Genomic DNA, 27,455 nt, shown 5'->3' with positions numbered 1-27,455 from the left:
GGATCAGTACTGGGACCAATGCTGTTCAAAATATTCATAAATGATCTGGAAAAAGAGGTAAACAGAGAGGTGGCAAAGTTTGCTGATGATACAAAATTACTGAAGAGCGTTAAGTCTGAAGAAGACTGCGAAGAATTACAAAGGGATCTCACAAAAGTGGATGAGTGGTCTTTTAACTTAGCTGTTACCACTCAGGAAACAGCGCTTGGAGTTATCCTGGATAGTTCTGTGAAAACATCCATTCAGTGTGGAGCGCAGTCGAAGCAGTTAACAGAATGTTAGGATCCATTAGGAAAGGGATAAATAATGACAGTAAATAACATAATGCCACTATATAAATCCATGGTACAGCCCATACCTTGAATACTGCCTGCAGTTCTGGTTGCCTCATCTCAAAAATCATATATTAGAATTTGAAAAGGTACAGCGAAAGGCAACAAAAATGATTAAGTTTCTGTATAAGGAGAGATTAAAAACACTGGGACTGTTCAGCTTGTAAAAGAGACAACCAAGAAGGGATATGGTAGAAGTCTATAAAATCATGACTGGTGTGGAGAATAAGGAAGTGTTAATTGCCCCTTCACATAACACAAGAACCAGGGATCACCCAATCAGGCATCAGGTTAAAACCAACATAAGGAAATATTTCCTCACACAATGCACAGTCAGCTTGTGGAACTCATTGCCAGGGGATGGCATGAAGGCCAAAATTATAACTGGGTTCAAAAAAGACTTAGGTATGTTCATGGAGGATAGGTTCATCAATGGCTATTAGCCAAGATGGTCAGGGAGGCAACTGTTTGTAGGATGACCAGATGTCCCGATTTTATAGGGACAGTCCCGATTTTTGGGGCTTTTTCTTATATAGGCACCTATTAGCCTCCACCTCCTGTCCCGATTTTTCACACTTGCTGACTGGTCACCCTAACTGTATGGTCTGGGTGTCCGTAAGCCTCTGACTGCTAGATGCTGGTACTGGACCACAGGGGATTGATCGCTTGAAGCTTGCCCTGTTCTGTTTGTTCCCTTTGAAACATCTGGCATTGGCCACCATCACAGGACAGGATACTGGGCTAGATGGACCATTGGACTGACCCAGTATGGCCTTTCTTATGTTGTTATGTAAAGCCTAACTGTGGGAAAGTGGATAAGAGTTTATAAAGTGTCACAATAAACTATACCAATAAATAGTGATGGGAAAAGGGAGACAGGCAGACTGAATTAGTCCAAACAAAATGTCCTACTGATATAACTCAAGTCTGTGTTAAAGTCATGCCTGGTAAACAAGAGAAGTGTGGGACTAGTAATCAATGAACCAAAATTGCTGTATCAGAAATTAGGCCCAATTGGTAGACAAAACAGCAAAGAGCTGGGCTATTCCACCTGTCACTCTCTTTTGGGTCCTTTAAAAAAAAAAAAAAAGATCTTGAGGGAAGCTAATGCAACAATTGCTGACTGAAAGCAGGGGAAGGAGTGAGCTTGCTGCCGTCCTCTGGGATGGACACACACACACACACACACACACACACCTTTTCCTTCCCCACCTTATTTCTTCTCTTTCCTATTCTCCTCTTGCCATCTGTCTAAAAGTCTGAAGACTGTATATCATGCAACATTGGTATAAATAGAAAGAGGCAGCTAAAAGCAATGCCCTAAACAGCCCAATGCTGGTACATGTTTGCCAGCTCTCAGGGTGACTGATAAAACTGTGTGCTGTGCCTGTGTTTTTCCCGTAGTCACTTTGCAAGTAAAACTAAACAGCAGAGACAGAAGCTGCATTTTCTATATTTGCTGTTCTTTTCTTTACCCTTTTGTGTGTGTTTGTCACGTTTTCTCTTCTAGGAAACGGGATTGGACTGCAACAACAGCCCATCTTAACTAACTTCTCTTCCCTGTGAAAAGGCCAATTATTACCATCTTTAATTAGGGTTACCATACCTCCGGATTTTCCCGGACATGTCCGGCTTTTGGGGGCTCAAATCCCCGTCCGGGGGGAAATCCCCAAAAGCCGGGCATGTCCAGGAAAATCGGGAGGGAGGGAGGGCTCGGTGGTGCTCGGCCGGGGCCTCTTTGGCTGGGGTCGGCGGTGCGGGGCCGGGGCGGGGCCGGGCCGGGGGCGCGGTGCCGGGCGCGCGGTGCCGGGCTGGGAACCAGGGGCGCGGTGCCGGGCTGGGGGCCAGGCCGGGCCAGGAGCCGGGGTCGCAGTGCCGGGCCGGGCCAGGTGCGGTGCCGGGCGGGGAGCCGGGGCGTGGTGCCGGTCCGGGGTCCGGGCCGGGAGCCGGTCCGGGCCCGCGGGGCCGGGAGCCGGTCCGGGAGCCAGGGGCGCGGTGCTGGGCCCGCGGGGCCGGGAGCCGGTCCAGGGTCGCGGGGCTGGGAGCCGGTCGCGGGATCGCGGGGCCGGTCCGGGGTCGCAGGGCCGGGCTGGGGGCCGGGAGCCGCGGTGCCGGGGGCAGGCCGCGGGACCGGGCCGGGAGCCGGGGGCGCGGGGCCGAGCTGGGGGGGCGCAGTGCCGGGCCGGGGTCCGGGCGTCGAGCCGTGGGGGCGCGGTGCCGGGCCGGGGTCCGGGCCGGGGTCCAGAGTCGCGGGGCCGGGCCGGGAGCCGGGGGCGCGGTGCCGAGCCGGGGGGGCGCGGTGCCAGGCCGGGGTCCGGGCCGGGGTCCAGAGTCGCGGGGCCGGGCCGGGCCGGGAGCTGGGAGCTGGGGTCGCGGGGCCGGGAGCCGGGGGCCGGGGTCGCGGGGCCGGGGGCCAGTGCCCCGGGCCCGAGCCAAGCCGGGCAGGGCGGGAGACGCCGGGGCCAGAGCCTCTTGGCCTGGGCCGGCCGCCGAAGGGAGCTGCTCGGCCAGGAGGGCCGGACTGAGCCGCGTCGCACCCCGCCCCAGCCTACCTGCTGCCTCCCTGTTTCAGGCTTCCCGCGAACATTTGATTTGCGGGAAGCAGGGGAGGGGGAGGAGCAGGGGGCGGAGCGTTCAGGGGAGGGGGCAGAGTTGGGGCGGGGCTGAGGGCGGGGTTGGGGCGGGGCTGGGTCCCCATGGAGTGTCCTCCTTTTTAAAAACTAAAAGATGGTAACCCTATCTTTAATACCACCTCCAGTATTAAAACCGGTAAAAACAGGAGGGTTTGTTAGTTAGTTTGTTTGTTTGAAACTCTCTCGGCAGGGGAACAAGGGATCACAATGGTCCCTTCCGACCTTAAAGTCTATGAGTCTATGTTGTGAAAATGAAGGCCTTACTTAATACTTTATATTTCGTAGGCTCTAGCTCTTTTGCTTTCTTTTCTGTTTCTTTAATAAAAGGTTTAAACGGTTTTAAATGATGTGTTTGCCATGGTACTACGGAGGCTGAGGTCTCTGTATACCAAACCCTGTTAAAAACGGCTTAATGTTGGGCAGTTTCTGGGTCATGTTAACACCGTTGACTCTTTGGGCCCATTTATTCCATCAAAATTAATACCACAGGGGCAAATTCAACTGATTTCAGTGGAGTTGCATCAGGGATGCCTTTCTCCCTGGACTCATAAGTGTATCCCCCTTGACTCTGACTGAGAGGAAGATTTGTCGATGGTTGAAGGCTTTGTCTGTACTGTCTCCCCAGTCCCCAAGCTCTTTCAGTCATTAACACATTACATGGAAATAACCCAGAAGATCAGGCTTTTTACAACGCTAATCCCTCCTAATGCAGTTAGTGTCCTTGGGGTGTAGTGAATTTATACTTCTCTGCAATGCCCTGTATGTGCCATTCACTGAAAACCAGTACGAAGCCTGAGAACTGCGATAGCCCTGGGCCTGCCATAAAGCCAGGAGGTAATCCAAGTTCAGAAATGGCCTTCCTTGTTTTCAGTCTGGCCATAGCATTGCGCCAGCCTATGGGTCCTCTTCACTGATCTATGACAGCTCTCCTCTCTGGTCCATTCCCATTACCCAGCCAGCATGAGCCCAAGGACCTTCACCCCTGCAGCCCATGCGTCTCTGTCGCTCTTCATCTGATTTCAGCTCTCATCTGGAAAGATTTCTTTTCCTCTCTTTCCTTGAGCTTTTTCTTTTTTTAATCTCCCATTGTCTCTTCCTGTTCTGGGCTTGACCGTCTACGGGTTTCTTGTATTTTTTCCCACCCTACAAATACCTGTGCCGCTGCCGGTTTGTGTAAATAAATGCCGCTGGTGTGTTGTAACACGCAGAAAGCATTTTGGGTACGAACGACACTGTGCAAACTAAAGTCCCATTGAATTGCTATTGCTGCTGAGAGTATGATTCTGGATCATTTGCTGGGATCATCTGGCTATATCTCACCTAAGCAGCCTCGGCCCTCAGTGACACAGGCACTGGCTTCCTCCTTTCCCCAGGGCTGTTCAACCCCCGCTCAGCTCCAGGCCCTGCCCCTCACTCCACCCTACCCACAAGACCCCACCCCTGCCCCGCCTCTTCCTGCCCCTGCCCCACCCCCACTCCATGCAATTCCGCCCCCTTCCCCCAGCGCCTCCTGCATTCCCGGGAACAGCTGGTTGCTGCAAGTGGGAGGCACTGGGAGGGAGTGGGAGGAGTTGATTGGCACCTAGGGTGACCAGACAGCAAGTGTGAAAAATCAAGACAGGGGATGGGGGGATAATAGGAACCTATATAAGAAAAAGACCCAAAAATAGGGACTGTCCCTATAAAATCGGGACATCTGGTCACCCTATTGGTACGTATGCTCAGTGGCATCTCGGTCTCTCCTATTCTTTAGCATACAATTTAGTTTCCTGAGGACTGACATGTTTTGGTCTAACTAAAGTCTTTGGGCTAAATGCAGAGGCAATTGGGTGAAATTTAACAGCCTGTGTTGTACAGGAGGGCAGAACAGATGATCTGATGGTCTCTTCTGGCCTTAGACTCTATGAAACGGTTAATCATGTTTATTACGTAGTGCCTAAGCACACCAAGAATGGGGCCGCATTGTGCTAGGGCCTGTAAAAACAGCATAACACAGTCCCTGCCCCAAGAGTTTACAATCTGAATACTCACAGCAGACCCAGGGTAGGGGAATGGAGTGTAACACACAAGCAGAGTGAACAATGTGATGGTGGCAAACGTCAGGTTAGCTCCAGGATTTTGGGGTGGAGGGAGGGGACTCAGGGGAGGCAGGGAGTAGTTAGGAGGGGATAAGCTAAACAGAAAGAAACATGAAGCAAGCACAGCCAATACTAGTAGCAATAAGGAGACCAGAAACCAGTGCAACATAGAAATCATTAGGAACTATCTAACTAACCCAGTCTAATACATGGGTGTTTTTTTTTAAACGTGCACGCTTCTGCACTAGCTAGAAGCCAGGATGCCTGTATTGGAACTCTGATGCCGATTTTGACTTTGTGAGTGGTTGGTGATCACTGATATCAATAGAGATGGGCTGGTTTGCACCAGGTGAGGCCTTGCCTTATCTCTTGGGTGATTTTCCTCACTGTTGTCCGAAGGTCTTACAAACCATTGAAAACGTACTCCGTGATCGCACAGCAATGCATACGTGGTTTGTGGTTTTTAAATACAGCAAAAAGCATCCTCCGTTCCTTTTCCTTGCATGGTCCCATTTCACCTTCTTTGTATCTAATGACTCGTGATGGGCCTGAGGTGACAAACTGGGAGCGAGACCTGAATGGTGCCAGAACTCAGTGTGGTTCAGATCCAGGGTTTTGGTTTAGCCCAGGATAGAGACAGCTGCAATGATCTAGAGTGAGACTTCCTCAGAGCTCCAACGGTGTTTGCAACTGGAGTTTGCTGTGTGCCCATCTCTAGTAATTGCGTGATTATGGTAATTACACACAAAAAGATAATTTCTTAATCATGTGTAATGAGCACCCTTCAGCTAGCAAGCTATGCACACGCTCGTTCCAGCTATTCACAGGCTTCTAATCCACCTCCTTTTGTACTGACTCTGTCCTTGGTTACCATACGCTGCTTCTCTGAGATGCTTTGTAATGGTTTGATGACTGGATTTTGTCTAATTTCTTCTTGGTTGTTACCTGACAAACCCTGTCACTACAAATACTGTGCTGTGTTTTATCGCCTTAACAGGTGTGGGAATTTCCTAACATCCGTTCCATTCCCAGTGACGAGAGTCACCATAATGCAGGTACCAAAAGCTTAAGGTTTACATTTAGCAAGCTCTGTAGCGCAAAGACCATCTTTCTGTTCTGTGTCTGTACAGCGCAGAGCACCATGGGGTCTTGGTGCAGGAATAGGGCTCCTCGATATTATCGCAACCCAAATAATAAACAATAGCAATCATTAAGGGTTTCCTCTTTAAAGGTCAAAAGGTCTGAATCTCTTATCGCATGCACTGGTTCTATACTGGTGTGAAACTATTAACTACATTGGCGTTGCTCCAGATTTACATTGGTGTGCAAGGGCAGAGAATCAGGCCCACCACCTTCCAAATCCACATTGAAATATTTGGGACGTTCTTCAATGCTTCATCTTGGGCCACTTTTGAATCAGGGGTTTTGTGCCCAGCCCACTGCAGGGGGGACATTGTTTTGGGGCTCCAGGAATGACTGCCCAGCTCTCTTCCTACCTTGCTAGAATTAGCTCCCTCAGCTAAATAAATGGAAATATCTTATCTCCTAGAACTGGAAGGGACCTTGAAAGGTCATTGAGTCCAGCCCCCTGCCTTCGCTAGCAGGACCAAAGACTGATTTTGCTCTAGATCCCTAAGTAGCCCCCTCCAGGATTGAACTCACAATCCTGGGTTTAGCAGGCCAATGCTCAAACCGCTGAGCTATCCCTCCCCCCTAATCAAGTTAGAAAAGAGAAGCAGGCCACCCTGGCCCAGAGCCTCAAAGCTAGTTAGTTGCCTAAATGTTTCTGAGGATCTGGTCCCTTGTGCTTATAGTGATGACTCACGAAAGGTGAAATTCACCCCATGCACAGGGCCAGCCTAAGGCATATGCATCATTTAAGTCTTACCTGAAGGCTTAAATGGAGTATAGTAGAGCAGTCCAAATTTTGGCGTTAAAACAATGAAAATTAGGTTTTTGACTGAACAAAGTTTTTCGGGAAAAGTATCTGATCTTTGCAAAAAGTTGTCATGTTTCATCAAAAAAAAAAAAGACAACTGAAAGCAGAAAAAAAATAGGGTTTGGGCTGAAATTAATTAGAAAATTCCACTGCAATGCATCATGGGAGTTGTAGTTCATGTGCCTCATGCCCTCATTCATCTCTATGGGCTGGGGTTTCCAACTGGATGCATCTCCCATGATGCCCCAAAGCTATTTGACTCCCATGATGTATTGCAGTATCTCAGCAAGAGGGGACACTGTGGTGCATTATGGGAGATGTAATCCCACCAAGGTACCTGGCCAATAGAGGAGAACTGGGGCATGGAACACCTGAACTACAAGTCCCCTGAAGCACTATGGTAGCATTGCTCAAGTGAAACTTTTGGGTGTCACTTTTCCACCAAAAAAGTTCACCCTGCTCTAGTGTTTAGGACCTGTGTTGGCCTTAAAAAGTATAAGGTGCTCTTGACTGCAAAATAAAGGCAAGGGATTCTATCTTCCCATTGAATATTGTATACAGCAGGGTTTCTCAAACTGGGGGTCGGGACCCCTCAGGGGGGTCACGAGGTTATTACCTGGGGGGTTGAGAGTTGTCACCCTCCACCCCAAACCCCGCTTTGCCTCCAGCATTTATAGTGGAATTAAATATATTAAAAAGTGGTTTTAATGCATAAGGGGGGGTCACACTCAGAGGCTTGCTACGTGAAAGGGGTCACCAGTACAAAAGTCTGACCCCTGCTTAATCAAATGGCATCCAAATGTGGGTTTTTAAACATCAGTTAAGAAATTATATTGCATTAATCCTCTGAGGATTTCAAAAAGAACTGCTGAACCTGTAAATTAGGCTCCTAGGATGAGCCCTAAAATCCAATATGATACCTGCACGAGTCTGTCTCTCACCAGCCAATATGTGCCACGGTACCTCAGCTGAAATCAGTGGCATTTCACCAGTATAAGCGAAGGGCGCATCAGACCCATGGGCTTTCTCTGCTCAACCAAATATAAATCCATCATGATCAGGTAAAATAAATGACGCTGATAGAAGTAATGTTTCAGTGACTGACGAGCCACAGAAAATCCCATTCCAAGCAGTTCACCATTTTTATTGTACGCCGTAGGACTATACACGTTTCATGCAGGCTATGTATTTGTCCCAGCTGCCACTCAGAATGAAGTGCTTCACTTCATGTGGGTGGGTCCTGGGCTAAGGTACTTGGTTCCTGGTCTGTAGTACCGGTGGCTTTATCGAGGGTCCTGCAAGCAGAAAAAGAGAGTCATTCCACAGCTGCTAGACTGAACCGGTGATCAAAGACCACAGAACATGCCCCCCGCCCCTCGCCAATTGGTATTGGCCTAGCATTGAATCACTGCATGGAGTGCATTCATTTATTATAAACCCAATCAATAGTTTATACGTTCACCGTATTGATGATGGGCCTGATTCTGCTCTCATTTAGGGACTGATGTAAAGCTCATTGAAGTCAATGGGTGTCTTTCCATATACTTCACTGGGCTTTGGGTCAGGCCCGTGCACTGGTTTTATTACACCTGTGCAGCTTCATTGACTTCAGCAGACTTGCTCTGGGTTTGGACACAAACAGGATCAGGCCCAATGGAAAGCCACAAAACGGCTATGAAAAATGTTTGCCAATTGATTATAACCTGCATAGGAAGTCAAAGGGTGTCACACTGTGAAATTGTATAATAAATAAGCAGTGTGTTTCCCTCAAAGCAAGCAGTGACTGCTGGTGAATGCCCTGTAACGTAAGGGACGTATGTGCTATAAATTAAGGGGTGACTCGTCTGCCCTGAGCTTCTTAGGGACCCCTGAAGTGCTCGGATCCTGCCGTGTCATTAAAATGATTGGCTTTACCAAACAGCAGATGCCTGAAAAATACAGGCCAGGATTTAGGGTGAGCAGATAGCAATGTGAAAAATCGGGACACTTTCTTGTGGGGGTGGGGAAATGGGGATATAGGTGCGTATATAAGACAAAGCCCCTAATATCGGGACGGTCCCAATAATATTGGGACGTCTGCTCACCCTACCAGGATTCCACTCTGCCAACACCTTTCATGTGTAACTTCAGCAATCCAAGGGAGCTCACAGACGTGGGTGGTGGGTGAAGCTTCCCCGGGGGGCTAGCTCTCTGTCCCCCGCTCTGCCTCAGGCCCCTCCCCATCCCCACCCCCACTCAGCCCCCATGCTGCTGCTCACCATGTCCCTCCTCTCCTCCACCACCCCCCCCTTGCGAGGACCCCGCCTGCCTGCTTGCCACTGGCCACATCCCTCCTCACCCCTCAACCCCCCCTTAAGACTCCCTCTCCCCTGCCCACCACTCGCCGCTTCCCTTCTCACCTCCCCGCCCCTGCATGACCCCCCGCCCGCCACATCCCTCCTCACCCCCGTGAGACCCCCACCGCTCATTGCATTCCCTCCTCATCCCCCCGCCCCTGCGAGACCCCCCCTGCCCTCCACGTCCCTCCTCACCCCCTCAAGACCCCCACCATGCACCGCTTGTCTTGTTCCCTCCTCACCCCCCCCACACTCGCCACTCACTGTGTCCCTCCTCACCCCCCAGTTCCCACAGGGGATGGGGTGGAGGAGAGGAGGGATGCGGTGAGCAGCGGCGACCTCTGGAGAGGGGGGGTGGAGTGGAGGAGAGGAGAGGAGGGACTGACTCACCAAGCAGCGGTCGGTGGTGGGGGCCTCAGGGAAGGGCGGAGCAGGGAGGGGAAGAGGCAGAGCACAGGCGGGGCCACCATGGGCCAAGCATCTAGCAGCGGGTCAGAGATGGCTGTGCCATGGGAGGCTTAGCCTCCCCTGGCCTATTATACCCATCGCCCATGATGACAGATCCTGTTTTGGGGGGGGACCTAGATGTTGGGCATTGGTATTAATTAGCGCTCCACGGGGCCAGCTCCTCAGCTGGTGGAAATCGGTGTAGTTCCATTGGAGTCAATTTAACCAGCTGAGGTGCTGGGCCCATGTGCTGAGGAGGACAGTCCATGGGGACCACAGTAGGAGGTGCTACATGCCCGGGGTCAGTGCAGGTAGAGGATCCTGGAATCAGGGAGGATGGTGGGGGAACAAGCTGAGGGAGATCAGGGCAGGAGGCAGATTGGCTCAGGGCAGGAAAAGGAGGAGATCTGCGGGGTTGGCGTACAGCAGGTGAGAGCTGGAAGGAAAGGATCTCCGGGGTCAGGAAGGGCAATGGATGGGATCCATGTTGATCAGTAAGGAAATGGAAGGGCGATTTCTGGGGCAGGAGAGGCACATGGGAAGGGAGAGATGCAGTGGGTGGGACGGGCTCTCTGAGGTCACAGAGGCAGAACGGAGATGCAGGCGGAGTCCTGGCCAGATTTAAAATGGCTGCTGTCACAGGGCGGCGGCCATTTAAAATATGTGGGAACTGCATTGCCCTTTTTAATGAGACTCATGCTCAGGCTCTGGCCATATGTACAGACCGATGACAGTTGGGATTAAAAGGCAGGGCGGATTTTATGGCCAGTGCCCTGCCCATGTGAGTGTAGGCACAGTAGTGTCTGCCCATCTGATCGAATGCAGGGCAATCCGGGTTTGCAGCCTGTGAGCGTGACTTTCCCTGCAAGAGGCTATATGTCAGCTCAGCCTGGAGCCTGGGCTGGGAGCTGCTCAGCTAGGAACAATCTCACTCGTGTCCAGGGTTTACCTGCCCTCCACACTCACAGCAAGGAGGATTTTTCTGCCAGAACATATTGGCAAGGGGCCTGTGGCCACTTCCCCACCCCCCGGAGCAGGGAGTGAGCTGGTAACACAACTGGCTTTCTGCAGAGGTGGGGGGGTGCACAGTGAGAGAGCTGAGAGCTGGCTATAACTTGGGAGGAGGGGAAGCCAAGAAGGAGGTGAGCCCAACACCTAAGGACAATGGAGTCAGTGGGAGTGTCAGGCCTACAGCAGCGCTCCACCTGGCCTAGTCACGTTAGGGCGCTGCACTGAATGCCTTGGGGCATATTTACACTGCATCTAGGAGCCAGCCTCAGTCAGGGCCGGCTCCAGGCACCAGCCTACCAAGCATGTTCGTGGGGCGGCACCTGGAGGGGGGGCGGCGCTCAGGGTTGGGGTTTTTTTTAAAACATACTGGGGCTGTTGGGGCGCCCGGTGGCGCTCCAGCCTGAGAGCGGGGCCGCGACTGGGCTCGCCGCCCTCCCCCAGCGCTCCAGCTGGTCGGGGAGAGCGGGGCCCCGGCTGGGCTCGCCGCCCTCCCCCTGGCACTCCGGCCGGTCGGGGAGAGCGGGGCCCCGGCCGGGCTCGCTGCCCTCCTCCTGGCGCTCCGGCCGGTAGGGGAGAGCGGGGCCCCGGCCGGGCTCGCCGCCCTCCCATGCTGCGCTCCCCGCCGGGGGACGGCAGGAGGCTTTTTTGCCTGGGGCGGTAAAAAAGCCAGAGCCGGCCCTGGCCTCAGTCCACAGACTCCTGTTAACATGCTAAAAATAGCTGTGTAGACGCAGTGGCTTGTGCTGGGGTTCAGAACCTGAGCTCCAGCCCAAGGTGCACCATCAAAGCAATGTCTACACAGCGATGTTGAAGGTGCTCGCGTGAGTCTGTGAACCCGGGCTGTGAGGCTTTCGCCTAGACGCAATGTAGACATCCCTTGGAGGCCAAAGTCCTCTTGGCATAGAACAGGAAGAGCACTGAAAGTTCCCCTGCATCACCCTGTGCAAATATGCCTCAACCAGCAACACACAGGCAGGCTATTCATCTGTATTTAAACTGGACAGACCTCTTTTTGGGTGGTTTGTCCCTTGTCCGGTACTGAGACAAAACTAGACCTGGTTTTGTTCAGTATCGGATGGGGATGCCATTTTGAAGAGGCCACGTCGACGGGGGGTGGAATGGCACATGCTTCAAAATGGTGTCCTCTCTGTGTGGCGTGACCTCGTCCACACCGGGCATGTGAAGGCAGGCCAGTGGGGGCAAGGTTGCGCCGGTGGGGCGGGCCTCTGCCATTCCCCGAAGTACCAGAATGCTCAGTATTCTGGGAATGTGTCAGCAGACACCCTAGCGGTGAGAGGGCCTTTCAGTCTCCATGCCCCCATGCAGCACTCGTGCTGTGTTGTGAACAGTTCTCCCCTAGGAGCTGAGCTGAGACCACCAGTTTCTCTCATGTAAGCCACTGAATGACCATGAGATGGGAATGTCCCAGCCGGCTATGCAGCAGCCTCCTGGAGGCGAAAAGGTCCACCAGGCCCCTCATTGGCATCCTTCATGAGAAACTGAAATAAGAATAATAGTGTGATAGTCATTTCAAACAAAATTCGTTCACAACAGGTGCTAAAATGGGGGAGGGAGGCTGCATTAATTCCTTGTGAAATCCCTAGTCAAGGAAGGACACAAGAAACAAAACATCCCCCACACACCCCACATCTTCCAGCACACACAAAACAACCAACTGGATCATGTTCAGTGGACTTGGGCAAAGTGAGTCAGGAAGGTGAAATATCTAGTCAGAACAAGTGGTAGTTTGAAAGAAAAGCCAGCTCCTGAAATAAAACTGTCTCAATTTATAGACGGTGTGTTAAAAATTCCTGTTGTCTCAGCCAGGCAAGGCACTTATCTGAAGTTCTTTGCACTCTCATGGCCCGTCTGTGACAACGTATTGTCCAACAAAACTGGGGTCTCACCAAGTTTGGAGCAAAAATTAATGATATGCTATGACAAGATGACAGATCGGTGCCCTAAGGACGGGATGGATGCTAGGCAGCAGCTCATAACTCTGGTTGCAGGCAGCTTGGGAAAGAGATCTGGCAAGAAATGCAGGGGTTTAGTAGTGAATTATCAGGCGTCTTAATAACCGGCCAGCATTTAACAGCTTTAAACAACAGACTGAGATACTGTATGTCACACACATAACCCCTAGCGTGCTAACAGGAGGCTGTGGCCCCAGGAGGGGAGGCTGGCGCCCAGCTGCAGTGTAGACATGTCCCAAGGCACTCAATGCAGCACCCTAAACTGACTGGGCTGGATGGAGAGGTGTTGTGGGCCTAAAGGGCCCACTGACTCCATTGTCCATAGGCATTGGGCTCCCCTTCTTCCAGAGACGGGAGCCCACCTCCTGATTCTTCTCCCTTACATCACCACTACGCTGGTGTCACACCTCATCCTGGTTTGCACTGGCGTAAATGTGTTTAGAATTGGCCAGCTCATCTGCTGGTATACATGGACATAGCTTCATTAAAAACAGTGGGCCAGAATCAGCGCTATGGGTTGGGCATGAACCTAGGAGGCAAAGGACCTCGCTTCTCATCCTAGCTCTGATGCTGACTCACTTTGGGCAAGTCACTTAACCATTTGGTGCCTCAGTGTATTAGGGATATGAGATTTCGCCATCTTTGTGAAGTACTTTGAGATCTTCAAATGAAAAAGAGCTAGAGGCAAACTGCTATGATTTGTAACTAAGGTTTATCTTTGGTAAACAAGGACTGAGCTGCTAAGAATTTGGAATAAGGAGAAGTGCTGGTACCCAGCGCTTGCCAGAAAAAGAACCAAGGTGCATGAATGTTCCTGCTCCATTTGGGCACTGGAGTTTTTGTTCCTAGCTTCTTCATCTCTGTACATTCGTTTATCCTAAGGGCCTGATCCTCAGCTGGTGTCAGTGGGCATAGCATAGACCTGAATTGCATGTCATTTATTTGCCTAGGCGCCTGCTCTGCTCATGTCATCATGAACCTGGGGCTAGATTCACAACGTGGACTTAGCCATCTAATGCCTAGGCGTCCTGCTGCCCAATGGAATCCTCTGCCCCAAGTTATGCACCCAGGCTCCCCATGGGCACAGTTAGGCACAAAAGGGATTCACAGAAAGCAGGATGCTGAGTGCGGAGCCACCTACGCTAGGCAGTAGGAAATGCCAAAGAGACGAGCTGGGAGGCAGCACGCGTGCAAGCCAGCCCATTATAGCCACCACCCTGTGGTTAGTCACTCACCGGGGAGGCAGAAAATTCAGGTTTAAGTCCCTGAACGAAATCAGGGATTCAAACCTGCATCTCCCACATTCCAGATGAGTCCCCTCACTATAGGTCTATTGGATAGCCTGGGACAGACATATACTCCAGCCAGCCCCCTACGTGCCTGCTCCTGGCTGTGTGTGTGCAGGTGAGGTATGCTCTGAGCACCCCAACCAAGTCATGGCCCATGGATGAGATAAGTGGGGGAAATGCCTAATTTGATCATTCTTCCAGGGCTCAGGTGTGACCAAGGGCTCCCAGCAGCTTTGCGACAGCAGGACCATCCTAGGCGGCTTTGCGGTTGCCCACTGGCAGAACTTTAGGTGCCTAGGGCCTACGGGATTAGGTGTCAGCTGAGCGGCGGTTTTGTAAATGTCAGCGACACCTAAATGTTGGCCTCAGGTGCCTTAAGAGGCAGTTAGGTGCTCACGTCCCTTTGTGAATCTAGCCCTTGGTCACCTTCCTACTCCACAATGAAGGATCCAATATTGTGGCATCTGCAGTGTTAGTCACTTCCCCGCATGTGTGTTCTCTTTTCTAAGATGCTGAGAGATAGAGGCAGGGTGGTCTAGTGGACTGAGCATGAAGATGGGCACTCTTAAGTTCCTAGTTTCAGCCAGAAGGGACCAGTATGGTCATCACGTCTGAGCTCCTGCCTGGCACAGACCAAAGAACCTCACCCGGTAAACTCTGCCTCAGGCCCATATCTTCTGGTTGAGCTCAATTCTAATTAAGTTAAATTGTAATCCCAGGTCTCCAAATGTCTTGCTGTGAGGCCTCAGGTGTGTCACTGAGGCCTAGATCCTCAAGGTATTTAGATGCCTACCTCCCGTTAATTTCAATGGGTGCTAGGCACCTAAATAGGTTTGAGGGGCTAGGCCTTAGCCTCTCTGTGGCTCATATGTAGAGTGGGGAGAGTAATACCATTTCCCTTACCTCTTCTGAGAAGTGTGAGCATTAATTAGGGAATATTTCCAAGTGCCTTGTAAATACAGGGCCTCACGCCTTTGAGTCGCACGGATGGACTGAACGCAGCACCAGAGGGTAGGGGTGTTAGATCCTGATCCCCTGACTCACAGTGGATACTCTGCTAGCAATCCCATTGATTTCAATGCAGAGTCATTTACTCAGTGTGAGGAAGGCCCTGTATGAGCACTAACTCTCATCAGAACTAAGGGGAACAGATCTGTCCTTCATAGTGGCATGCCCCTCGCCACACATCCCTGCCTTCTCTCCCCTTCCAGCTCCTTCATGCACCTCACGCCATACATCGTCTCTGGCTTGCTCCCGTGGCTGTAGCTGGCACTGTATTATGATGTCACACAACAGTACAGTTCCTGAAGGAAACCTTTTCACTGGTGACTGGCAGGCTCCCATTGTCCCTCATCAGGTCTTTTACTAACATGCTGCTCTTTCTCTATAGCTAACTGCACCCAGTGATCCCATGGTACGCAATGGCAGGTCTCCAGCTGGAGATCATTAGGAGCAGAGTGTGGTGATGGGTAGCAGTTCAGTGAGTGCATATAAGCATTGCCATCCACACCCTCCTCAGAGAATATTTTGTTGTGGGATGCTGTAGGAACTGAGAAGCAAGAATCGAGCTGTGACTCTCTCAGTCTCAATGCAGTCCCGGCTCTGCCCCTCACAAGGGCAGGCCACAGCTGAGCAGTGCAAACCAGAACAATCAGGCTGTCGTCCAGGCAGACTGCAAACAGCCCTGTTGAAATCCACCCTTGAAATGTCTCCTGCTGCTGATCCAGCCTCTGCGGCTTCCTCTGGAAAAGGCGTCTGCTTTGATGTCCACTGAGGCAGCTTTTGATGTGGCTCCTGCTGCTTTCTCTGTTCTGCTAGGAAAGGCTGTTGCGTTGACATCTGCTGCTGTTATGGCTTCTGCAGCTTTCTTTGCCCTTCTGGGCTCCACAAGCTCTTTCCCAGCCTTCACAGCTCACGTGGCTGCACAGTCCCATGAAAATCCAAGAGACCCCATGAATTCTTCTGCACGGAGCCCCATGTTCTGCCAGCAGTACCAGCGCTGCAAAGGCAGAAGGTCACATTACAGCGCTGAAGAGGGAGGACGCCTGGGCAGAAGGCACAGGGCTGAGTGGGGTTACCCACTGCTGTAAGCGAGAGGTGTGGGAGGGAACGGAAGCACAAGCACAACAATCCCCAAAGGTTGCTACGATAGACGTAGCAGTGAGGCCAACTGCTGCCCAGGCAACCGGGCCAGACAGACAGTGCTCTGGCAGACTGGAGACAGGGGTGCCGAAGCCGTACCACAGACAGAGAGGGAAGCGGGGCCCTTGAGGGGTGAGGTATCATTGTTTATTCTCACCAGTCACATAGCGATGGACCTATCATCTCAGGGACGCCCCCAGGAGCTTACACTGCACACGAGACGGGCGCTCGGGGCGGGCGTGGGGACGCTGGAGGGATTCCTGTCAGAGGCAGGTTTTCAGGAAGGCTTTGAAGGAGAAGGCACTTAATGGACGGGAAGTGGGAGCGGTTTAAGGGTGAGGGAGGGGCTGCACGACAGCATCCCCCCAACACTGAGGGTGAGTGAAGAATGTGGCGGGGAATGAGAGAGGGGCAGAGAGAGCAAAAGGGGAAGCAACGTGCGATGACAGAGGGAGAGGAGGTGGTGGTGACCTCTCTCTTCTCTGAAGGGTGGCTGAGCCACACTCTGTCCTGAGAGGGTCCCGGGGTACCGAGGCTTGTCCCAGTGAGAGGAGGTCGCCACAGACAGTCAGCTAGCAGGACTGGGGACTCAGGTGCAGTGTGACCAGCAGCTCCCCGCGCAGCAGACGGCAGCACTGAACGGCATCTTCGAAACAGCACATGCGCTGCCCTGTTCTGATCTGCAGCTGCCTCTCCCTGCCCTACCGGCCACACGGAAACCCCTGCTGCTGAGATGGAAAAGCACAGTGCAAAGCCCGGCCTTTTGGGATGACGTCAGCTCCCAGGACTTACATGACCCTTTCAGCTCAGTAAGGAACCCAGTGAGTTTCAGTGTATGGGCAAGGGGCCTACCCTAGTAGAATGGAGCAAGGCAACACACCCATCCCATGCAGTGGTGTCTTGCTGGCCACGGGCGATGTGAAGAAAGGCCACTACTACACAACAGGACACTCAGACAATTTGCTTTAAAAGCCGATATGGGTGGGAGATCCTGAGGTATCATGATGACAACAAAGTAGTTTCAAATCTCAACCAATGATTATTGGAAATGAATTTTCTCTTTGCTGGCAAACATTCCTTCCAGCTGTTGCTTATGTTTACTTTGCCTTAGCCACTGTCTTCTGAGAGACCACGGACTTCTCCATCCTGTAGCTCACTTTATGCAGCAGCCTCTCCATAGAGCGAGCTGGCATTCGAGACACCCAATGGTCCTTTCAATCTATGCACAGATTTGTCATGAGTCTCACGTGTCCTCCATCCTGGCATTCATTGGGTAGGTAGCTTTTCAAAAGGCAGCCTGCAACAGAAATCCATGTTGCTTACAAGGAATCTCCACACTTCACAATGAGACACCAGTCATCAAATACCAGAGGTTTATTACCCCTTCCTGCAAACCTTTATTCATGTGAGTAGTCCTAGTAATTTCAATAGATTTACTCACACGAGTAAGGATTTGTATGATTGGGCCCTTAAACCCACAGACTTACCAAGTAGCTACTGTAGATAGGTGACCAAGATCTGGCTGAGGTCTGACGTCTGGAAGCACCAGGGCATTTTGCTACAGCACTAGGGATAATATTCTTAGCACTGAACGTTAGCTATATTAAAGTCCACGCTTAGAAAAACATTTCTTGTTCCTGTATAGTTCTTTAGTTTCTGATGCTGCAGTTGTTGAAAGAAGAACACAATTATTTCTAGGACACTGGGAAACACCAGCAATGTTAGAGACATCTGCCTTGACATTCCTGTTCTCTTTGGCAGTCCACTGACCCAATATATACAATATCGAGACACAAAAGACAGGATTCATCTCTGCGGGTGGCATGTCAGCCAGTGAGATATATTCTTGACTTAAATTAATGGAGATATCCTATCTCCTAGAACTAGAAGTGACCTTGAAAGGTCATTGAGTCCAGCCCCCTGCCTTCACTAGCAGGACCAAGTACTGATTTTGCCCCAGATCCCTAAGTGGCCACCTCAAGGATTGAACTCACAATCCTGGGTTTAACAGGCCAATGCTCAAACCACTGAGCTATCCCTCCCCTTTGACTTTAACAGTCAGGAATTGGGACTGATTAGTTTAATAATTTGAGATTTTCAAAGATGATCTGGAGATTTAGACATGCAATTTGGAATATCTCAATCCAAAGCCACGTCTTAGCCAACCAGACAATCTAAAAGTAGCCAATTGTGAAGGAAAATGTAGTGTATTTTGTCAGATTTTACCATTTTCTGACTGGCCAGCTACTGGTAGCTGAAGCCAACCTCAAACATTCGGTTTCTGAGGGTGTAATGAAGTAAAATGGACCTTTGGTAGTTTTAATTTATACATTTCAATTCTTTTTAATCTTTTCTCCCCTAAATTCATATCCAACACTGTGCTTATTCTGGTGAGCCTCTCGACCTTTTAAGTGATCTACAAAGCGTGACATCCCTTTATAAATAACGCTTGTCCTCAAAGCTTTGTACCTATCGTCCCACAACACCCCTGTGAGACAGATCAATTGTGTCCGTAAGGGACTCGCTCCATGCTACATAGTGAGTCAGAGGCAGAACTGGGATTAGCTCTCCAAGGATTCCTGGCGTCTAAGCCTATCTTCGATTCATTAGACCACACAGTCTCTTCAAAATGTATCGTTCACATATATGTAGCGCTTGAAATTCGCAGCTAATTCTAAATCATGTTTTCCAGCACTGAGCATGGTGGTTTCCTCCATGATCTTGTTGGAATGCTAAGCAGAGGTGCTTCGTGATTGCATGGTAGGTCAGATCCGGGTACATAAATACTGGATGTATGAAAACAATTCTGCTTAGCTTCCACAATGACAAACAAACACATCCAAATTGCATACGCTTAATGACACACATTTTCCCTATCTACCAGATCTATCTGGGTGCAAACGCCTCTGGAAATTAGACCTGTGGCTGTGACACCCTTAGAGCAATTGAAATGTTTTACGACTGTATGGTTGTCATGCTTGACCACAGGTTGGTATGTGCGTGTCTGTGAGAAGTTGCTGAGGCTAGAACAGGGTGTTGTTTTCAGCACTTGATGGAAATGGAATATATTTAGCAGATTGTTTGTAGACTAGGCATAGGTGTGAAATCTGGTAGGACATCTGGTATAATGTCAATTTTTTTACATGGGCCAGTTTCTCAGCTGGTGTGAATGGGCGTAGCTCCACTGAAGTCAATGGTGCTATGCCAAAAGACAACAGCCACAAATCTGGCCCAAGGAGAGATGAGAGATGAGGATCTGGCCCAGTGTGTTAATGTAGCATTCATTAAATGAGAATAGAGGTCATATTCAAGGCAGAAGCTTGCAATTCTGGATGAAAAAAGCTGAATTAAATTCTCTGGCTGTTCATAACTTGAAGTCAAAATATCACCCCTTCCCCCTCTACCCTTCATCTTTTTTTCCCAGCTGGTAATCACATTTACATTACTATACACACACCAATACTTTGCACTTACACAGAAAGTGTCATCCAAGGGGCTCAAAGTGCTTCATACTCAGTTAATTAAGCCCCTGAAGAACATCTTGTTGGTTGGGTATTATTAGCTTTAGATGAGTAAACTGAGGCACAAATAAATTAATCTGTGACTTGCCTGCAGTCTTATAGAGACAATCAGTGGCACACAGAAACAGAACCCAGGAGTCCTGGATTCCCATCCACTGCTCAAAATAAGACCACTCTTCCTCCCTCATGTATCCAATATAGTACATGTTCCAACATGGATTTTTAACCCTTTGTAGATTAATTACCGCTGAAAAAAAGTCAGGCAAAACAAATGCATTATTTCCCCAGCAAGGATTTTGTGGATCCTGGTCCAAAAATGGTTTGGCTTCATATAGACTGCCTGTGTAAGCCCCCTGTTCCTGGACATCTATGCATATGGACCAGCTTGTGAATGGGCACCAACCCTTCCCAACACTTAGACATGACTGTTGGCAAGATATGATGCAAGCGCTAGTGTTGAGAGTAGGATTCTGAGTTTCCAGGCCTGTGGTTGAGCATGTGCCATTGCTAGTTCACTGCCGAGTAGCTTTCATTTGATATGATCATGTCAGAGGACCCCGAGCGTAAGTTTCTGCGTTCAGGGCCTGATCCAAAATCCATTGATGGCAATGGAAAGACTCCCAATTGACTTCAATGGGCTTTAAGTGGCTTTATTGGAATGCCAGGTACAAGTGCTAATAATTCAGCCATCATACTCTTGGCAGGAGCTCCTCTCCTCCTCCGCATTGGGCCATGTTTCTGCGGCCTGACTGCCTGTGATTCGAACAGCAGCAAGGAGCAGAGAATCTTGCCCAGTAGCCTCCTGCGCGCAGGGGCACGGAGCAGGAGACCTCTGTTCAACACGGCACCGATTAGAAATAAAACCCAAACGACCTGCTCCATTCACATGCCTTCACTGTCCATCTTCATCTCTGCCAATGTTTAGCTCTCAGTTCATGCCTATGTGACTGTAGCAGCCATCTGAAGAGAGCCAGAGTGCAGCCTCTCACTGTTATCTCTGCAATATGAAACTCAGCATGGCTCTCCCAATGTAAAACATTGGAAAGGGTGCTTCCTTCACTTACTCAGTTGTGCTTCTTAGCGAGAAAACAAGATCAAGAAGATGGTATTCGTCTTCAGCATTTATTTATCATTGAAAAAAAACCCTTTGAGCAAGCAAAGATCACAAGCACGTCACAATCAATTGGCTATACATTAATCTGTTTGTTTTGTCATTCTCATACTAACAGCAAGAATGAAGTAGCACCAAGAGTGGTGTGCTCAACACATTACAGAGACAATTTGTGATATGCAACCAAAGCCAGGCCACAAAATAGTAATTAGACACTTCCTATCTGCCTCCAAAAGGCAAGAGTACATGGGAGTCATGTATTTACAACAGAAACATTGCAGATGAGGAAGCGGATGATGGATTTTGCAAAGCAGTCAGAAAAAGAAGCCCATTGGCATTTAGCACCATCTTGCAAAAGGGAGTGACAGCACAATAAGAAGACACAGTGAAAATAAGAAAGCAGGCAGTGAAAGCCATAGGAATTCTCACAGGGATAAAGCAAACACTTTTTAACCAGGAGAGCAAAACATATGGTAAGTTGGTAATGAAGTATAACTGCTTTTGTGGCAGTTGGAAACCCAAAATCAGAGAATAAATTCTTGCCAAATTAAAGCAACAAGCTTAGCATCCAAAGTGGACTTGAATCAGCAAAGATTTCATCTCCTTTCTGATCAATGTTAAATTCACTACGTGGGTATTAAGTCTGAGCAACAAGAAAGCAGGCAGAGGGCTATACACTGTCCTGAATCCATGCACACAGCTGCCATTGGTAGGAGTTCCATCACAAACTAAGGCAAGATGAGGCCCTTAGGACCAAATTCTGTGCTGAGACACACCGCATGTAACCCAGCTGACGTCAGCGGGCTAGCATGGAGTGCAACTCAATGAAGAATTTGACCTTAAGTCCTGATTTTATTATATCTCCTAATACTAGTCCCTGGGCCAATTTATGCACTTCGATGCATGCCTGCGGCCCTCAATAGTGTGCACATCTAGAGACAAAATTGAGCCTATCCAAGGGACTTACTGCTAAATCTCTTAGGGCCCCATTTTAGTCCCATTGACTTCCAGTGGACTTGGCACTTAGTGAAGCATTAATATGGATGCTAATGGGCAAAAATGTATGATCCTCTGCAATGAATGGATACAATCTCTCTCACGTGTGAAGGAACCAGCGTTTCTGGTTATTGTAAACTGCTTTCACGCTTCAACTGCTCTGACGCTTCATCATCGTAACTGTTGCTATCCTCTACCTGAGATAAGAAGGGATGGTACGGAGGCCATGTCTATACTACCACTTACGTCCACAAACTTTTGTCGCTCAAGGGTGTGAAAAAAACACCTCCCGGAGTGACATAAGTTTTGCCAACATAGCTAGGTCTGCAGGAGACACTCTCATGCCGACATAGCTACTGCCGCTCGTTGAGCTGGTTTTATTGTGTTGACAAAAGAGCGCTTTCCTTTTGGCATCATGCGGCTACACAAGGGCTGTGACAGCACCACAGCTGTATGGGTACAGCTGTGCCACTGGACGCTTGTCAGTGTAGACATGGCCGGAGAACTGTAAAGGTGAATGGAGGCATCCGTCAACAGGTCAAGAATCAGAGTCGTTGAGGCTCAGCTCTCCGCAAAAAGTTAACAAACATCCGTTTTCATGCAAGGAACAGCGAGCTGCTTTATCTTTCGTGACTTCAATGAAACTACTGAGCTGAGCTACTCTGCACTTACAGAATGAACTGAGGTTTGCAGTTGCGCAACATCCATTCCATTTCTGAGCACTCGGAATAGTGATGATCATTATAGACAGTTCAGTGAGGTTCTCCATGAAGCATGCATGTCAAAAATGCATTACATTCGCAAACAGTTCCACAGTTTTACTTCCTGGAGGATTTCCCTGGTTTCCTCCTAAATATTGGAGGTATATGTATATATATATATATATATTTTTTTTTCACATAAACATCCTGGTTAGTTCATACTACACAGTTCTAACACAGTTAAACTTGGAAATACACCACTGAATTCAGAACATTACACTTATTTATACTCAAAAGCTTTAGGCTGTTAGCACAAGGCAAACAGGACACATTACACAACACACTAAACTTTGCATGTATTCATTACTCAGGCCAACAAAGTTTGCTATTCCCATAGCATAGAACGTCCTTAATCTTTAGGAACCTTCTCTTACCCTTCCATTGTGGCATCCCTTTTAATTTTTCAGACATACCAAATGACAAACATTTAGATTCTGAAAACTGAAATCGCCATCTCCAGAAAAAAAACAAAAAAACCCACAGCTTTGCCAGTATTTAATTGAAATCTGATATATTCTAGAAGCAAGATTTTCCTTTTTCCAATACCACTACAGCAATTCTGGAGCTCTCACCTTACATCTCCCCCAGTTGCTTTTGCCCAGTGAAATTTGCAACTTGGATTGAGTGATAGCAAAAAAGATTAACCAAGGCCAAACAGGCGTGATTCCTACAGCTGCTCTGGGGGTTTATTACCCAGGTGGTTCAATGTCTCAGTTTCGTCAAGCAGAAACCAATCCTACAAGGTACTTAGCTCTCTTAGCTCCTGCTGAATCTGTGAGCCACCTGCTGAGATCAGCACTCTGGGCCAGACCCGCAGCTGTTGTAAATCAATATAGTTCCATGGAGCTCAACAGAGCAATGCAATTGACGCCGGCTGGGAAACAGGCCTTCTGTGTTTACTGAGTCACACTGACATTGGTGGGAATTTACCAGAGTAAGGACACAATAAACACTGAGTTGAGAGCTTGAAGATTTGGCCAAGTTGGAGGTTGGGGCTCCCAATAACTGGGTCATGGCTCCATTCGCACAATTATGAGCAACCACAACTTAACGTGCAGGTCTATTTAAAACTAACAATGGTGACTTGCTCCATGCTACCTATAAAAAGGCCATGTCTGCAAACTGAATCCATTCCTGAAACCTCCTCCTACTCCTGTGGCACACAATATCCATCTGTAGCTGAAAACCAAAGGAATCAGACCAAGATCCAAAACAAACCGGAAACCATACAAAAGATGCAGATCCTGGAAAACGACAGGGAGGAACAACCTGCAGAGTCTGACCTGAAGCCCATTCAGGAAATCTTTGCAACCAGCTGGATTCTCTCTGCGCCTTACTTCACTTTCCATTCTACTGCCACACAGGGCCAGATCCTGAGCGGGTGTAAATGGGCCTGGCCCATTTATACCAGCTGAAGATCTAGCCCCAAATCTTTCCTACAAGGGATCTGAGCCTTCATCACTTCCTTGGGCCAAACACCCATTGATGTCTCGGAGAACAATTCTGCTCTCAGTCACAGTAGTGTGAATCTGGAGTGACTCCACTCAGTTATGCCAGGTTGACAGGGCCTGTTCCTGCAAGATATTGAGCACCTCTCCTATACTGTTGATGCCAATGGGAGAAGACAGAGCTCAGCACCCCCAAAGGACGCTCAGCCTCATGGGATCAGTTCTTAGGAACAGAACTGCACCAGCAGAACAAATGGCAGCTTTATGCAATCAAAGCACTGGAGGATCAGGCCCAAGGAAAGAGACAAGCCTTTTAATACATTCGCAGCACACAATTAATTGAAAACCTTTGTAATCCTACAATCCTCTGTGCATTCCACCCTCCTCATCCTCCCCCCATCATTCTGTGTAGATCTGTGTCGTGCAGGCAAAGCCGAAAACCTGACCTCTGAAATGAGTATTCCTAATCCTCCTTGGAAATAAAACATAAAAGCTTCTAATACAATCAGAACAAAAGCAGATTAGAAGTCTCTAATTAATTTTGTGGCCTTTATTTAATAAAAGAAAAAAAAAGAAAGAGAGAAAAGTGCAGTAAAATTTACTCTTTAGCCTCAGCCAATTTATTGTTCATCTCTTTACTTTTCTCCTTGTCCTCTGGCTTTGTCCCGCTGGAGCTCTCGGCACTCTTTTTCTTGGCAGCCCGGCCAGATGCGATCTGCTTGTCTTTGGCCTTTTTCAGTGGTTTATGGCTCGTTGTTGTCTTTTTTGGTTTGGAAGGTTGAACACTACGCTTCTCCGCCTGGATGGATGTAACATACAAACCGCCAACACAGAAACACACAGGAAAAGGTAGAAGAACAGGATTTAGAGAGAGACATCATCAATGAGACGGCAATATGTGTTTGTTTATGTTCCACATTTAAGAGCTTGTCTACACAGAGACTTTGATTTATACCCCAGCTTGCTGTGCACTAAGGCCTGGTCTACACTGGGAGGAGGGGGGGAGATCGATCTAAGTTACACAATTTCCGCCATGTGAATAACGTAGTTGAAGTCGACGTACTTAGATCTACTTACCGTAGTGTCTTCACTGCGGTAAGTCAACGGCCGACACTCTCCCGTCGACTCCGCCTGCACCTCTCACCCTGGTGGAGTACCAGAGTCGACGGGAGAGCGCTTGGCGGTCGATTTATCATGTCTAGACGTCTAGACGCGATAAATCGACCCCCGCTGGATTGATCACTGCCCGTTGATCCAGCGGGTAATGTAGACAAGACCTAAGTCTCTGTGTAGACAAGCCCTAAGTCAAGTGTTGGGGTTAATGCTATCTAAGTACAAAAGGCCTCGTGCGCAAGGTATATTGATGTAATGGCACTGAAGTCAATGGGGCTACACTGATTAACGCCAGCTGATTATGTGGCCTGACTCTGAGCTCTCTAAGGAGTTCTACTCATTACAAGACGTCATTCAGAGCCTTATTGTATTTGGTTAAGGATGCCGTCCAAGTTCTCATTCTAATGTCTCTGTAATGCATGTAGCTGTCGGGACACCACTGAGGAAAACAGCTGTCAATGTTCAGCAATCTTGTGAACAATGGCTGCCAGGGTCAGCCTAGCAAAAGGGTTTTTTTGATGTTATATGATGGACTCCCCAGTTTTTGAGGAAAACATGGAGGGATTCAGGGACACCCGGTCAGTCGCTGGAGGCAGGGGGCACATTTTGTCACCCCCTTGCCTGGCTGATTTGGGGAATGGCTTTGCAATCTCATTAGGCATTGCCTTTCTTTGGGATCAGACAAGGGAAATGATGGCCCAGAACAAAGGGGAGGGGAAGAGTCTCAGGATCCTCTGTTGGACGCTCTATAAGCTCCATACTGTAACCATTGTTTGGGGGGCTGTGGACTGGGAGTGGGGAGGGGGAGGGCATGCTCCTTATTCTGCTCCTTTCTCAGGTTGATACAATAGAGGAAAAACACATTGGGATGCCTGGGGTTCATCTGCTGCAAGAGAAACAGCAGCATCAAGCGTGGACTTGGAATGATATCGGGGAAGGTGTGAAGCAAAACCCTGGATCCAGCCCGTTCTCGCTCCCAAACTTGGGAGGGGGGTTCAGAATCCCACTGGAAGCAGAATTTCCCATCAGACCCCCTCTCTCTTTATATCGGGACCAAACAGTACCTCGAAGAACTGCACAACCCCAAACTCTGGGATGAAGAAAAAAATCCAGACCCAAAATTGTACAGATCGGATCCATTTAAAAACCCATCCTTGGCTTCTGTAAATCAGTGTAACTCCACTGAAGTCAATGGAGCTACCTCCATTTACACCAACTGAGGATCTGGCCCTCAGCATGTTACTGGGGTGAAATAAAAGAAGGTAACACATTTGTAGCTTTGTGTTTACCAAGTAATAATAGTCTACGTTAGAGATCAGGGAAATGCGAATGCAAAGAGATGGTCCTGGGGCCAGATCTTGCACCTGTTGTAATCCAGCATCCCACCACTGACTTCAGTGCAGTTATATTGATCTACACCAGCTTAGGATTCGGCCCCACGCTTCTTACTGGGGTGTCAGAGAATAATTCCGGATAGGGTCCCCGGCCAGAAATGAATAAGCCATGGGAAATGGAATGAAACTAAGTGGTGCTGTGAAGTCTTCACAGCCATGCGGTGCTGCAGGCACCCGCAAGCCCTTGTCCCCTTACATTGTATCTCTCACCTTTGAAGATTCTTGGAAGGGCTCGCTGTACAGGCTGCGTATCCTCCTGCGATCGATGAATTTGTTATCGGCTTGTACAGGCTTGTTGGGCTCCCCCTTGAATTGAGAACTGTAGCTGGTTTCGTGGCTCACTTTCTCGTCCGGGGGCTTGTACTGGGATTTAGCTTTTATAAGCTTGACTCTGTTGACGTCTACCCAAGGTCTGAATTCATTTCTAGGGTTCAAAAAGAAACAGGAGGCGGAAATTAACACAACGGGAAAATGGGTGGCTTGTGGAAAGTAAGCCGACCCCCTTTCTTAGCGGACATCTCATTGGATGGCCCTTCCCCGGCTGTATATTTTGCATTCTGAAAACCCCGTGCCATAGACATATGGGGCCAGATTTGCCAGAACTCGGCATCCAACAGCTTGATCCATTGCCCATTGAAGTCAATGGAAAAACTCCTACCCGGATCTGTCCTACTGAAACAAAAGTCGCTGGTGGGAGGCTGAAAATCTGATCACTTAATTTAGGTGTGTAACTTACTGGGCTTTTTGAAAATCTGGCTCCAGATGGGGGTGCTGAGCCCTTTTGAAAATCTGGCCTGACCTCAGTGCCTCTTAAATCTTGCTTCACCTATGCTCTGGAAAGCCCAAGGAGAGATTCCTGACTCCTACATGCAATTATTCTTATGATGAAAATTCATTTGTAAAGAGAGAGAGAGAGGAATGTGCAGATTTA

At 49.2% G+C, this 27,455-nt stretch overlaps 1 protein-coding gene across 8 annotated transcripts in view; it reads right to left on the bottom strand.

The window, feature by feature from the left end:
* Positions 1–8,071: 8,071 nt before the first annotated feature.
* Positions 8,072–27,455, bottom strand: part of MAP6 (microtubule associated protein 6) — a 74,662-nt gene continuing 55,278 nt past the window's right edge. For 5 of the 8 annotated variants that reach the window (XM_042850411.2, XM_024108938.3, XM_008172209.4 and 2 more), the window contains 3 exons: positions 26,735–26,948; positions 24,657–24,816; positions 8,072–8,277 (listed from right to left, as the gene is read on the bottom strand). In XM_042850411.2, coding sequence (XP_042706345.2) covers positions 8,228–8,277; positions 24,657–24,816; positions 26,735–26,948 — 424 coding nt within the window. In that variant the 3' untranslated portion in view covers positions 8,072–8,227. Of the gene's footprint in view, positions 8,278–20,809; positions 24,817–26,734; positions 26,949–27,455 lie in introns of those variants that run through there. The other 3 variants (XM_065581758.1, XM_065581759.1, XM_065581760.1) reach the window with 2 other exon arrangements.

This window comes from Chrysemys picta, chromosome 1 (assembly GCF_011386835.1).
Source record: "Chrysemys picta bellii isolate R12L10 chromosome 1, ASM1138683v2, whole genome shotgun sequence".
Taxonomy (NCBI): domain Eukaryota; kingdom Metazoa; phylum Chordata; order Testudines; family Emydidae; genus Chrysemys; species Chrysemys picta.
The sequence above is the reverse complement of the archived record's forward strand: the minus strand, read 5'-3'. Positions and strand labels throughout refer to the sequence as shown.